Source organism: Xiphias gladius, chromosome 5 (assembly GCF_016859285.1).
Source record: "Xiphias gladius isolate SHS-SW01 ecotype Sanya breed wild chromosome 5, ASM1685928v1, whole genome shotgun sequence".
Taxonomy (NCBI): domain Eukaryota; kingdom Metazoa; phylum Chordata; class Actinopteri; order Istiophoriformes; family Xiphiidae; genus Xiphias; species Xiphias gladius.
The window spans coordinates 11,481,420-11,496,808 of record NC_053404.1 but is presented as its reverse complement, the minus strand read 5'-3'; the positions used below and the strand labels follow the sequence as shown (position 1 = coordinate 11,496,808).

The 15,389-nt window shown below is 37.8% G+C and overlaps 1 protein-coding gene across 4 annotated transcripts in view; it reads left to right on the top strand.

Moving 5' to 3' along the window:
- Positions 1-15,389, top strand: part of sema5a (sema domain, seven thrombospondin repeats (type 1 and type 1-like), transmembrane domain (TM) and short cytoplasmic domain, (semaphorin) 5A) — a 127,480-nt gene that overhangs the window by 54,473 nt on the left and 57,618 nt on the right. For all 4 annotated transcript variants that reach the window (XM_040127508.1, XM_040127506.1, XM_040127507.1 and 1 more), the window contains 4 exons: positions 3,872-4,085; positions 5,444-5,729; positions 7,676-7,811; positions 11,918-12,122. In XM_040127508.1, coding sequence (XP_039983442.1) covers positions 3,872-4,085; positions 5,444-5,729; positions 7,676-7,811; positions 11,918-12,122 — 841 coding nt within the window. The remainder of the gene's footprint in view (positions 1-3,871; positions 4,086-5,443; positions 5,730-7,675; positions 7,812-11,917; positions 12,123-15,389) is intronic.

Here is a 15,389-nt window from a genome sequence, read left to right as displayed (position 1 = left end):
TGTCTCATTTGTGCTGCTTTGCCAGTCTTTGTGAGTCATTGCAATTATTTAGCTGCTAATCTTTTGTATCAAATCATGTTGTCTATGTTTAGTCAGACTTTTCAGTTTGAGCTGCTATTGTATTTCAGCAGGCTCTTAACACAGCAAATTTTTTTGTAAAATTAACCACCAGTTTGTAACTTGCTGCTACCCTTTAATTTTTGTTACAAAGGCGCACAGTGCTAAAAACAATGTTTCTCAGTAGCCCAACTGTCAGCTAAGAAACTTTTTACACACTATTGTTGGGGACAGGTGCCCACTAAAGTTAAGTATAGAGCAACATTTAAAATGTCAGTTTTGTGCTTACCTTAGAACAGTGACCAGTCCATGTCAAATACCTGCGTCTTGTGCTGTGGAATTTCATAGGAGGAGAAGTTTACTAATATGATGACTACTATGATGATTTTTTTTTGTCCAAAAGCACTGCATCCAAAGGTCATAGGCTCATAATGACTGTTTACCGCTGTGGAAATACACATAGTTGAAATGTCATGACATTATTATAGCAGTATTTCATCAGACATTGTCATATTTACCCACTGAACATCCATTACTGTGAATGTGATTTGAATAATGTGAAACACTGGTTGGCCACAACAACAGCAATGGAGTCCAATCAGACAGATTTACTATCAGCCGTTATGGATGAACAGAGAGGGAGCAGAATATTCTATTAGTTTAATAAGTGCTCAGAAGTTATAGATTAAATAGCCATTTTTTACCGAAAAGGATGACCATGATGAGGATAATGATAGGGACAGATAGCTGCTAGTATGTGTCATTTGGTAGCAATCCACAGCGGAATATCAGTGAAAATCCTGTCCACTAATAGATCTCAAATCACACATAGGGCTTGTATCTAGATTTTCTGTCATAGAGGATAGCTGAAAATTCTCTCAATAGCCACACTAGTGTCTCAGTAGCACCATACATAGCATCCAACTGACTCTCACAGCAGTCTGTCTAACCTGTGAGCTGTCTCTTTCCAAAAGGTCTCTATCGGAGGCATTCAGAGTCACTTCCGCATCCTACTCACACAGCTGCTGCCCTGAATGGAGTCTGGCCTCCTGTGTGAAAGAGCTGTCCACATTCAGTCAGTGAAAATTTGAAAATCAGTGACGAGAGAGGCGAAATTGAGCTCTGAATCTGTCAAGGCAAAAGCTTTTGCTTTCACTTGATGTCATCTCCAACTAAGTCATAAATGTGGAACCTGGCTGATTGATAGAAAATTGCGAATAGAATAATTTTAATAACCATTTGAAGATTTCAAAACCTGAGATTAGTGCAATCTTTTTACTTTGCATCTGGCATTTGCCCCCACAACTTAGATGAAAATGGATGGAAGCAAGAACTAGGAGCTAATCCCCGTATACTGTGTTTACTTTTGCACTATAAAATATAATTACATCTTCGATTTAAAAAATGCCCTGTTCCTTTTTGCTATTCAAGGCTGAGTCACTGAGCTCTAGCCTGTATTTTTTTAAGCAGGAACCAGTGCAGTGTGTCAGGACTAAGCCAGGGTCATGCTGTAAAGTAATTTTAAAAAGCGGGGAGTTGGATTTGGCTTCATATTAAATGGCAGAATGCAAGGGAAGACTGCATCTTACACCAAGCCTCTTTTGAATTCAGAGAGGCTTCTTAAAGATGCAGTATAATAATGTTATAACAAGGCTAACAGTTGGTTCTCCTGTGCAGACATCAAACACCAAATCAAGGAAATACTGCAGTCAAGAGTAACTTGATTTAAGAAGCCTGTTTTAGGAATTTTATTGCTTTCTTAACAGGTGCTTTCTGAACATTAGACTTAAGGCAGCAGCTGTGTTTGTGTGTTTTACACTGGTAATGATTCTAAATGTGTTCTCTGATTATGTTTCCTGTTCCTGAAGGTTTTGCTCATATATATCTTTGTGTGTGTTTCACAGTATATGTAAACCAAACAAAACATAATGAGATGAAGTATTATTTTGAGTCTGCACCATTTGCATATTGGCAGGAACAAACAAAACATTAACCAAACTCCTCCAATCTTAATTTTAATGCTGCTCTTTGATACCCTGTCCTATATTTTTAAATAGTTTTTCTACAGTCATTCATAATTTAGAAATAAAAAGAAAATGCATCTTACAGTCCTGGTTATTGGCACCCCTAAATTGTAAGTAGAGAATTTAGAATATCTTCAGAAATAAATGCAAATTATTAAATATTTTAAAAATTGTCCAAAGTTACTGAACAGAAAAAATGAAAAATAAAAAAACAAAACTTGCATAATAGTGAAAAAATACAAACACAAAATATACCCCAAAAACAATTATTGGCACCTTCACTAGTATTTGGTTTCAGAACCTTTGGCAAAAACAACAGCCTCTAAACATTTCTTGTAGCCATCTAGAAGCCTTTTGCACCTGTCTGCCGGGAGTTTTTTTTCTTCCATTGCTATGTGTTCAAGCTCTTTTAAGTTTTGCTATGGCAGATTTTAGCTTTCTTAAAAGGTTTTCAACGGGATTTAGGTCAGGACTCATTGCTGTTCAGTTTAAAAACAGTCTATCTTTTACCTTTCAACAATTCTTTTGTGCTGCTGGATGTGTGCCTTTGGTCGTTGTCCTGCTGAAAGATCCAAGACCTTCACCTAAAACCTAGTTTTCTGACACTGGGTAACACATTCTGCTCTAAAATGCGTTGGTAATCATCTGCTTTTGTTCCTTTGATACATTTAGTGCCTGCAGTACGAAAGGCAGCAAAGTAGCCCCACAGCATGATAGAACCTCCACCATGTTTTACTGTAGGTAGGGTGTTCTTTCCCTTATGGGCTTTATTTTGTTGCCTATACACAAACTGATGCACTGCATTCCCAAAGAGCTCTACTTTGGTTTCATCTGTTCTTAGAACATTATGTAACAAAGACTGTGGCTTATCTGTGAAATTTTTTGCAAAAATTAGTCTTGCCTTTTTGTGCCTTTCTTTCAATAATGGTCTCCTCCTTAGCCTTCGCCCAAGGAGCCCTACTTGGTTTAGTGTGCGGCGTAGGGTACGACCTGAAACCACCACTCCAGATTGCTCCAGGTCAGCCTGAAGCTCTTTACATGTCTTGAGTGGTGTTTTTTCTACAATCCACATCAACCTTCGCAGTTTCTTCTTAGCACCACGTCCTGTAGGCACCTTATCAGTCTTATGACTGTGAAAATCCTTGATAACATTACGAACTGTTGAAACAGGGAGTTCAAGATCTTTGGTGATTGCCTTGGAACTTTTGGAATTGTTATGTTTTTTGATAATAGAATTTCTGATGCTCTAAAACAGCTCTCTTGTCTTCACAATTGTGAAAAAAAATGGAAACAATCAGCCCCTTTTTATGCAGTAAAACCATCATTTATTGGTTAATTCAGTTCATGTGAACCCTGAAGCTTAATCACAGGTGAGTATTATTTTTTTATTTTGTTTGAGGAACTAATTTAAATTAATCAAAAAGGTGCCAGTAATTGTATCGAGCTTACATTTTATTTCTGTATTTAGTATTTTACTATGTGAAGGCATTTTGGTTGTAGTTTTTGTTGGTCAATAACTTTGGGAAGTTTATTAAATATTTTGATTATACAAAATGGGTTAATTTGCATGTATTTTTAAAGGTATTCTAAATTCTGTACCTAAATTTAAGGGGTGCCATTTATTTCAGTTATTGCATCTTATTGTTTTAGTTTCCCAACTCGGGATAGTCCTTTTACAAACTATGAAAATAATTTTCTTTTAGTGCAAATGTCCTGTAAATGCTTATTTGTGCATTTCCATTATAAACCTTCCACATTTGTTCCCTACCACTTCTCTCTCTATGTTACAGCTGACTAATCTGACAGAGATCCATGATCAGATCAGCGGGATGGCACGGTGCCCCTATAACCCCCTCCACAACTCCACCGCCCTCATCACCTCCAGCGGGGAGCTTTACGCCGCCACTGCTATGGACTTCTCTGGGCGAGACCCCGCCATCTACCGCAGCCTTGGCGGCCTTCCGCCGCTGCGCACTGCCCAGTACAACTCCAAGTGGCTCAACGGTAGGGAGTTGCCAAAGTTTGGGATCCAGATAGAAGCTATAGTTTATGTAAATATATGTAAAGTTATTACATAAATAAGATGGGCATTTTAAATAGAAAGAAACACAATAAGGGAGAAAACGGTCTTTTCGTTTCTTTTCCCCAGCTATTATATATCAACACTGCAGCTAGTGGGGATTCAGTCTTTTACTTAAGGATAGTTAACAGTGCTATATGTCCGTTTTTTAGCAAACGTTAGCATTAAGATCTGTCACAACTTACCAGTCCAGAAGAAACATTCAGTATCAAACTTCATTGCTTTACGCTCTCCTTCTTCATCCTCTCATGCTGAACTGCGGGCAGACTGGATGCTAGAGGGATGGGACGGGGCTAGATGGTTAGCATGCTAATTTTACCATCAGTTGCACGAAATAGTGTTGCAAATGCTGAAAAATGGGATCATATCTTCCTAATTGTTCTGTTGACCTTTATCAGTAAAAACACTTATTTCTAAAGTAGTTAAGCAACTACAAAATCTTTATATTCATCTCACCCTTTCTTTGAGGAGCATATTTTTTCAGAAATCAATGTCTTTTCTTTGAAAGCTCAGACCCACTTCAAGCACTAACCTCCTGAGTGCAGGTTGGGGAACTTCAGACAGCTTAAGCCTACAGAAGAGCAGGTCAATCAGTATCTTGTAAACAAGTGACTTTTATCTGATTCACATTTAAGCTAAATTGAAAAAAATAAATTAAATGCCACCACAGACATTTCTTTGCAGCAAACCTCTGGGAAAAGGTTTAATAACTAATTTTATGGCAAATTGATTTTTTTTTTTTCTCTGTCCTTTCCGCTGGGTTGAAAAGGGTGGGGGCGGCACTTTTATTTAAATGTGAATCTCTGTCAGCGAGAAGTGTGTGGCTTAGATACAATAATGTCATACATAAAGAGGAACACCTTAGTCGTGACAGTGTCGTGGAGGTTGCGTGATTCAGATAGGGTGAGAGTTATTATGCTACACCTGTTTTGGCCATTTGTCATCCCAACCTTTTGGTTTGGGGATTGAAAAATAGTTTTCTTATTACAACACAACGCCATTAATAACATGGCCTGTAGTTATTAATCCTGATCACATTCTGTTGTGTGAGCTCACACACACTGCAAGTAAATCAGTCATAACAGATGCCCATTTGCTCTCCCACTCTCTCTTACTCCCTAAACCTTAAATATTTTGCTTTTGGTATTTTTTCTTCCTCTCTCTGCGCTTCGTCTTTCTCTTACCTGTCTTCTGTGTCTTCTTTCTCTTCTTTCTTCTTTCTCTTTCTGTCATCCTTTCTCCCACTCATTTTTCTCCTTTCTTGTTTCCTCTCCTTCGACAGAACCGAACTTCGTCTCCTCCTACGATATCAGCAACTTTACCTACTTCTTCTTCCGGGAAAACGCGGTGGAACATGACTGTGGCCGTACGGTGTTTTCTCGTGCTGGCCGTGTCTGTAAGAATGATGTTGGCGGTCGCTTCCTCCTGGAGGACACATGGACCACCTTCATGAAGGCTAGGCTGAACTGCTCCCGACCCGGAGAAATCCCCTTTAACTACAACGAGCTGCAGGGAACATTTTACCTGCCAGAGCTGGAGCTGCTTTACGGCATTTTTACTACCAATGTGTGAGTAACATGAGACATTCTTATAACAAATAACCTACTTACATCATACTTACAAAATGTATGACTTTATTCCATCAGAATTTAGATCGACAGTTTACCATTAGCTAAACGCAGACCCCATCACTGTTTTTGCTTTCCATTCTCACACAGTGCATAAGAAGTTTACAATAAAAAGGGTGGCAAATTTACCACTCAAAATTCTTAGTAATTTTTTAAACAATTTGTTCTTTATTTCAGATATAAATAGACAAAAGCAGGCTTCTCATTTTGAGCCGGCAATTTTGCCAGCTGAAATGTCAACTTTCCTAGCAGATGTTATCACCAGTAGCTATCTAGCAAATTAGGCTAACGTTAGCTACAGAAATTAATTAAAAATGCATTCTCTAGCTGACTTTTCCCAGCTGACATTTTAAGAAAAAAATATGTAAAAGTTGTCTTAAATATGCGCATGAAGGCTACATGTACACTAAAAAATTGAGGCTAAAGCTACAGGTTCCTGGCTGGCAAAAAAACAGCATCTACACCAGTTGATTATATATGCAGAAGACATGGACATAAAGAAATAGCACATCATGTATTGCAATGTAAATGTAACTACTCGTAGTGATATAAGTATCATAAGAGTCTATTGGTACATTTTTTCTAATATCAGTCTAATATAACCTTGTTTAACTGGTTAGCATACTTGGACAAGCATTTTAGCATTTATGCTTCATTTATTTGTTTGTATTTTTAAACATTATGCTCCAGTTTTGACACTACATACGTTATTATTTGTTCAACCAAACCATTTTGGTAGTTTCATTTAATTTTTCATTCACATAATTTCTTTGTTAAAAAATTGCCTTTTTTCCCCACCATGAGTGATTTCTTTGTATAATTTACAGTGTTTTGGCATTACATTGTCAATTTTGTAAACGTCCCCACATCAACTGCATCCGCATTAATTTGGCATGTGACCTTTTTGTACCATACATACTGAGTATCTTAACTGAATGACATATGACAATGTTGTGTACATGGTCAAGTGTATGGTAAATTGAATTTCAAGAAGAAATCTTCTCCCATATACACCCAAACCAGCTACAAACACGATTATGTATTCCAGCAGCTATCTGACATTTAAATTCCATGAAAGAAGCTTATTATCACTTATTAAAAGTGTGAACTGTATCATGCATATGGAGGATGTATAAGATGAGATGCGTCCATGGATTAAAATTATTATTTTCTATTTTCACAAACATCACAACGTTTTCTTCTTTTTGTCTCTCTCTCTTCTTTTTTCTTTTTTTTTTCTTTCTCATAATCACAAACACACACACACACACACACACATGAATACACCATTATTAAAAGCTGAGTAATCTATTCTTTATGGTCAATGCCTTCCCATTGCTGAAAAAAAAGTCTTTTGAAGGGTATTGGAAACATTTCCCCCTGCAGGCACAGAGTTTAATGAACAGCCACATTGGATTATAATTCACATCGCCGAAGTCTCACAGTTTGAGTTGAGAGTTAATGCTCTCATTCTTTACTTTCTCTTCAGAGGGAGGAGACTGGTACTTGTTGAAACTGACAGCTTAAAAAGTCAAAGCTGTATTTCAGGCCTGAGATCTGTACAGTTAATCAGACACCCTGAACATTTTAATTGTGTCCCCTTGCCTGATATATAATCCAATAATCCAATCATTTACGCCACCGTCTGCATCTGTCTGTCCAGTGTTTGATTTGTTTGTTTGCTGAATGCAATGCAAATTTACAGAGGTCAGCTTTACAAATACCAACAAAATCTGAATAGAGTTTCCTGCTAGTTCTATAGTGTTATTTTCTTAATTTATTTCCACAAATACTTTCCTCTATTTTGCCATCTCTCATTCATCATCCCCTCCATTCTCTCATCCCCTTTTGTTGGTTCTCTCTTCCCTTTTTTTTTCGACATCCAGAAACAGCATTGCTGCATCTGCGGTGTGTGCCTTCAATCTCAGTGCCATATCACAGGTTTTCAACGGGCCTTTCAAGTATCAGGAGAATTCACGGTCGGCCTGGCTGCCCTACCCCAACCCCAACCCAGACTTTCAGGTAATGAAACTATACAGAGGAGTTTGGTCTTTTTTCAGAGTGTTATGACACAAGACAAAGAGTCTATAGCCATGCTAGCAGCTCCGTGAGCTTTGAGCTAAATGCTAACATCAACATGCTAATATGCACAAAATGATAACAAATTTATTTTTCCCAGGTATAAATACGTACCTCTACCATGTTCACCATCTTAGTTAATGAATTTCTGAACCTAATGCAATCCCAGTCTATCAAGAATGTTGAGATATTTCACAGAAAAAATAAAAAACTTCAATGCGTTGGCAGCACTAGAGGAAAAGTGAGGTGATTAGTGAGGTCAATAGTCTTCATCCTCTTGGGACCATTAATGTACAATATTTCATGGCAATCAATCTAGTAGTTGTTTGGATATTTCTCTTTCAATCACCCCTCTCTCTGCTCATGAACGCATACATTACGACCACTCGTTATAAAATCCAGTGATTTTTACAATGGCACTTTAAGATGTCTCATAGCCTTGTTCTTTTAACTGTAGTCCTTCCCAATAAATTTGCACGAGCACTACTTAATGTTTATACTCCCTCCTAAAAAGGGGCAAACCTAGCAACACTGGGGCACCTTATCCCGATTTGAGGCGCTGCTCGATACTGATGACACAGAGGGAATGTTTTAATAGCAGGAGAAGTGGCTCTCAGTTGCATCAGGCTTTGCAGATAGTGAGGGAGCTAATCCACACAGCTCTTCATGATGGATTGAATTCCCTCTGAGGTCTGGCTGCAAATGGGTGACACACGCCTCACTTCCACACGTTTCCCATCACGGCCGCTCAATCATGTTTCCGTCAAACCTGATGCATGGGCATCAGATGCATGAGTCTCGCAATTCTTGCTATCGAGAACTTGCACACACATTATCTGTAATGACATATGAAGATAAAGTAGATGAAATGCTTATGCAGAAAAAGTGCTAGCTGTGACAGTTTACTAAAAAAAAGAACACACGCACACACCCATGAATCTGTAACATATGAAGCGTCTAACTGTTGTCATGCATTCAAATATCTACATGTCATCACCTAGTTGAGTAAAATTCACTCAGCTTCAAGAAAACCAACTTATCTACTTGGTCAACGCTGACCACAGGTTTCTCCTGTTCAGCATACTGTAGGTAACTCACAGAGGAGTTTCTATATACAATAGGCTTTCATAAAGCTGTGTTCCTCTAGGATAAACCAGGATCAGTTCTTCCTCTCTATCCCCATCTCTCCACTTAAGCCTTGGCACAATAGCTGCTCCTCACCACTGGACCGATGCACACTTTATTTAGGTTTTAGTGATATCTTCATCAAGCATTTGTCAATGTTGGGGGATTAGATTTACGAGCTCAGGATTTGTGGGCTGTCTGTTTTCATCCCTTTGTGCAAACACATCTACACACGTGTACCTGCACAAACATATAACTACAGGAGACCAGCACCAATAAAAGCCACTGACCATGTACATATCATATATACACATATACGTACACAATAATATAGGGTTATAGATTGCTGCCAAATAGGGATAATTATGATTGTGAACTCGTCACTCAAAACACACACAGGTCATTGATTGAGATCTTAATTGCCTGTCTGTCTGAAGAGAAAATCCCCCCATTTATTTGAACCACACAGATTGATCCAGCTGGGTTTATTCAGGCTATGAGTCATGTTCGTTGTGCATTAGGAGCTAATACCGTCTTATCTGTTTGTTGTATAGGTTTTCCGTCACACTGTAATTGTTCACTGTAAAAATGCATTAATTGTTAAGCTCCATATGTAGAAAAATATGTTAAGTTAGACTCTGAGCCAAATGCCGATGGAAAGTTTTTTATCTAATACATTTCAAAAGAAAAAAAAGAGAATTAAGTCTTCTGTGCTCTCCTTTCAACATTATGAATGATCTGATCAGATTTTAGAATTTTAAACAAAAGACAATTTCGCAAAAATATGCTGTAAAACAATGATATTTCTCGATGGCACTTATCATCCTGGCAGAGCAGAGTGTGCTGATGATGAGCGGGACAGCTGAGTGTTGGATGGGCCCTCAGCCAAATAATGTCCCTCACCTTGACTGGACCATGGAAATCACATCTCTCTGTACATTCACAGATGTTCTAGACCCTCAATGGTCAGCACCTAACTTTGTCTCACTGTGGCACAAATACAATCATCCAGACTCTTTAGGATTCATACACAAACATGAAATGCAAGGACAAAATCACAATAGGAAACCTTAGACATATGTTATTATGTAGCCCACACCACACAAACGCAACACATTTTTGCCATAAGCAAGAGACACATTTGAGGCACACAAGCACATATACACACAGCGTTGCATTTCCCCGTCCTTCAGGGCTTTAATGTCCCATCTCCTGATGTGGCGAGGGCACTGATCCGTTGCCCATCCTGGGAAAGCCCTCCATGTTTCTCATCTGTCATCTCAGGGAAGGCCAAGGATTGATCTGTATAACGTCTCAGTGCTGCAGCTATTGTAGCTGGTCAGCAGGAACTAATTGCCACCCAAGGCCCAGTTTTTAGTCTTGTTGGCTGTGTATGATTAGCTTGGAGCAAATGCATGCAGTGCATCTGAGTTACTATGTCCAAAACGACAACAGTACCAGTCATTTGGGTTTGTGTAATTGTCGAGCACAGCTTATTTTTGTTTTCTCTGTTCTGTGTTTTAGAGTAGGCCAATTCTTTGTGGATGGGGCCTCAATCCACAATCCTGACCCAAGCCTGGGACCTCTTTTACTGAAAAGTTAATGCATGGTTAACTTTACTCCTCCAGCTCTAGCTCAGCTTGACTAGCTTTAAGCTTCACCTTTTCCCACTCTGCTTGGTGGAAAGAAGGCACTACATATCCATCCCAAAAAGGAATATTGTCACTGTCCTGTGAAAATACGGTATCAACACGTAAACTTTAGAGAACCATGGTTTTCACTGGACAGTGACAATATGCTACAAAAAATTACACAGTATATTCTTTGCAGTTAGTTTTAGTATGCTATTAGTGCTACAGTGGCTCATGATAAAGCAGCCTGCCGCTGATAGAAGTGTATAATGTAATATACTGTGTTCTATACAGTGCTGCTTGGAATCTCTTTCAGCTTGGACAGCAATATTTCAAAATGTCAAAGATCATTTATTATTTTGTGTCCCCAAAAAAAGAAATACAGTTAAAATAATGTAATTTAAACAAGGTATTAATGGATTTTACTGTTAAAAACACATAAGAACCTTTGCAACCTGCAGTAGCACAAAAATATAAACTATACTTTTGACTCCTTAATATTTCCTTCTTTTAACTACCATTTGGAAACTGTTCACTTTATTGAACTCCTTTTAATAAATGAATAGGGGGAAATATCTTAAATATTTCACATTATAACTAAGTGCCATGGTATGACTCTGCTTCTGTGGCAAAACTCTGATGGGACATAGAAGGAGAACTTGGAGTCAACAAATAACTGATAAAACCAAACCAAATTAATACGTAACAACAAAATCTACCTATTTATGTGAGATACTTCTGTTATTGGAACTGCAATGTTTTCTAGGGTCCTAAAATCTTGGGTTGCAAGTCATTTTGATTCTGTATTTTTGGGCGGACTTCTTTGTCTGAATGATATTGCTGCATTTAGAGAGGTGATTTTTTTTCAGAAATATTATGAAAAGCATTAATGAAGCTTCAAGATGAAACCCTATTTAAGATGTTGAAAAATGAACAATCAAGAAACATTATTTTTGGGCTACCAATAAAATTCACCAGCAATATATATGCATATGAGGAAAATTCTAATAAAAGAGATGACTACTTGCTCAGTCAAACATTCATTCACTCCCCTTCCATCCTTCCCTGGTGTATTGACTGCAATGCCTTAAGGTTGTGAGGAGTGCAAACTAAAGCAGTTGACTTTAAAGCCCTGTTCATTTAATCATTCAATCCCTCACTTTTCCCATCTATGGTTGTACTTCTAGCCACAAAATCATAAGCTTATTAATGTAGCTTGCCATCCCAAAGAGTCTGGCTTTTATTAATGTAGTCAGTCAAATGTTTTCCTCTCCGACTTCCCTACCTCCACAGTGTGGAACCATTGACTCTGGCTCCTACGTTAACCTCACCGAGAGAAACCTGCAGGACGCCCAGAAGTTTTTGCTGATGCATGAGGTGGTCCAACCCGTGGTTCCCGTGCCCTATTTTATGGAGGACAATGTACGCTTCACTCATGTGGCAGTGGATGTGGTGCAGGGAAAAGACATGCTATTTCACATCATATTCTTGGCTACTGGTAGGTTCCTAGCACTGTGTGAGTGTGTGTACATGTGTTTGCCACTTAGATTTTATTTCTGTGCATGGCTGTATGTTTTGCAAAATTGGTCTGTTTTCATACATGTATAGTATTTGTGTATACTGTACATGTTTCAGTCTGCTGTGATTTTGTGACTTCTTAAAAGCCCTGAAAACATATTTTCTCAGTCAGCTTCTCAATATGAGCAGTGGGTTCCTACATAAACACACGATTTTGTGCCAAAACTAGAACAGATTGGGTTATTTCACGTAAGAGATTTTTGTCTTTTCATTTCATGGGTTTGTTTGTTACTTGGTTGGAATAAGGTGATGTCACAAACTTTGTGAACCATCAGGATTTAGCAAAATTTGAATTGAAATACGATGACAGTTGTTTGGTTGTTTGCTGTCAACAGATCTGATTAAAACACATATATACCTAGCAATCTTGCAAAAACAGAATAGGTGAGTTTTTAGTATGAAACTCTTATTAAATTATTCCTAAGGATTTTTTTATATAAATATATGCGTTGTTGCTTACACATTCAGGGGCTTTAAGCCCTTGAAGTGCACTCTGCACAAAAAAACAGGCCTGCAAGAACAATATTGAAATCAATAGATCTGTAGTTCTGAGGAGAGATCAAAGCTTAGTCTACTGACACAAGTTTGATCACTCTTTACGTCCATATGTTCTTCATATTCACTGACAGAACACACTCACATATCACACCACACATCACTCCTATGAAGTCCTTCACAAAGAGATCATAAACAGTATGAATGAGCCAACAATCGTGTCAAAAGAAGACAGTAAGATAATTAATAATAAGCACACACAGCTTTGATTTAACCCTTGCACGTTTTCCCTGTCTGAACTGCATGGTACTCCCTGCTTATCAGTAGACTGTTTGATCATACTGCTGTGACAATATGTGATGTTAGACTTGGCAAATTTCTGAAAACAGTATCAGAAAGATGCCAGATACACAACAGTGTCTGTTCTGTATTATGATATAACACACTGTATGGATTATGAACGGATGTACCAAACAGAATTTGAATGTAGTGACCCACTTCACTGTGCTAATGTACCATAGACCCACTGGGAAATGTCAACATGATCTTCCTGTAGTAGAATCAGTGTTTATTTTAGGATATATCACATGCAGTACAAGCACACACACTCACATACGCACACAACCTGTTCCATTTCAATGCCTCTGTGCTTGGCATCTCCCTCAAAAACTCCCCTCTCATTGTTTGCATGGTGCTGTGATCAATGTAGCATCAGCCCAGAGCTGCCCACACTGCAAGTTTCCCAGACAATAACCAGACACTAATGAAAACATCTGAAACACTGCCAAGGCCATTGGGTAGCGTACATACTGTACCTAATCATATGCTATTGTTAACAGTTAAACACACTCTGCTTATTGGGGCCATTGTGGAGAACCTGATTGCTCTAGCTTGGGATCCAAAAAAGTTAAGGTGTAGGTTCTTTTTATATGAACACGCAGCTTGCAGTAGTTTCATCTAAATTGTTATTCAGCCCTCATTAGTAATTTCAGCCCTGCAGCACCATTATACTCCTTCAGTAAGCATGAACAGAATTCAGTTAAATTAAAAGATTTTTAAAAATCCCGATTCACCAAATTACCAAATTCTTAACTAGTTGCAGAGTTGAGTTATCAGAGTACATGCCTTGAGAAAAAAAAAAACTTTTACTTACTCATTTCATATTGCTCTAAAGTAATTACTTTAGTAATTACACAAAAGCATAAGCAATTACTTACATTATTTGTTACTTTTGTTACTCAACCCAGCTCCATCAAAGGTGCCCTGAAATAACTCCAAAGTCCCCATACAGACACTTCACATCTTCGGCAGTTTAACACAGAAAAGAGAAGAATTAGAAAAGGAGACATTATAAGATATAAAAAGGTTTTATTGATCCCCAGGTGGGAAATTTGGATGTTGCAGCAGCACAAAGACAGATAGGTAAGTATAGAAAAATATAGAAAAGTAAAAAATAAATAATTAAGAAGTAAAATAAAAGAATAAGAATATAAATATTATACTACTACAATAGCTATACAAGAGTCATTCAAGTAAAAATTACAAGGCAAGCAATTTACGTATAGAACCTATAGTCATTGGTGCAATAATATGGCTGTACTGTCTCAAAGCAAGTGAAATAGTGTTGTGTGATTAGTAGCAGCATGTCAGCAAAGTATAGTCGACTAGATGTCAGGAGTACTCAAATACAAGTTTTAAAGGTTCACTTGCCAAAATTCCACAGTATCACAGGCCAGATAGATGGATTGAGAAATTGATATTTAAGTTCAGAGAACTTGTTAAACAAAACACATTTCTGTATTAATGGAAGAAGTGACAGTTTCATTGTGTAACTACTGTAAGTCTTTAAACGTGTACACATATTATTTGACAGACAGGCAGAGACACTGATTGAAGTTTTGATTAAGTTTTTTTCACTGTATTTGTAGCGAAATTGATTTTCCAGTTATTCTGCTGGTATCTTGATGTGATAAGTTAAGATAGTGAAGTTTTGTGATCCTTACCCCTGAGCCCTGGTAACGAATTTTTTGAAAATGGTCATTGTTTGATGGTAAATAAAGCAAATTGGTGTCATGCTTTAAAAAAAGGTTTGCACAGTCAACCTCATTTTCATCAGCTAGTTTCAAACATGCCTTTCTACTTTTTTAATTCAGGCTATTAAGTGAGATGTATTTTTCTAACTCCAGCTACTGGCATCTAAAAGATGTGTGTGTGAGGTGTCATGATAGCCATGTGACGCTCGCAAGTGATCCAAGTCAGGTGCACTGACATTTGCTGCAAAATTTGGTCCAAATTAAATTGTATTTCAGTCCAGATCTGTACCAGAGTTTACTTATTGAGTATGTGGTCCCTATGTAGTGGGTTATGAAAGAGGATTATTATATTTATTATATAATATTGCATGCATAAAAAAATGTTTTGTTTAATGTAATACCCATTCCGGCCACAAGAGGCTGAAGTGCACCACTATACCAGTCTAAGTAGGGCTAAAAGCAAATTTTCATTTCTCCAATCCCTCTAAACACAACGTACATATATTGTGTATTAGCAAGTTATGTAACTGTTATGTCTTTCTTTTGGCTACACATATATTTTAATTGGCAAAGATATTTTTCACTTGCCTCTGAGGGCTTGTTCTCAAAGATGAAAAAAAAAAATTTCACTTGCCTCTCAGGGTTTCTGTATAATAGTG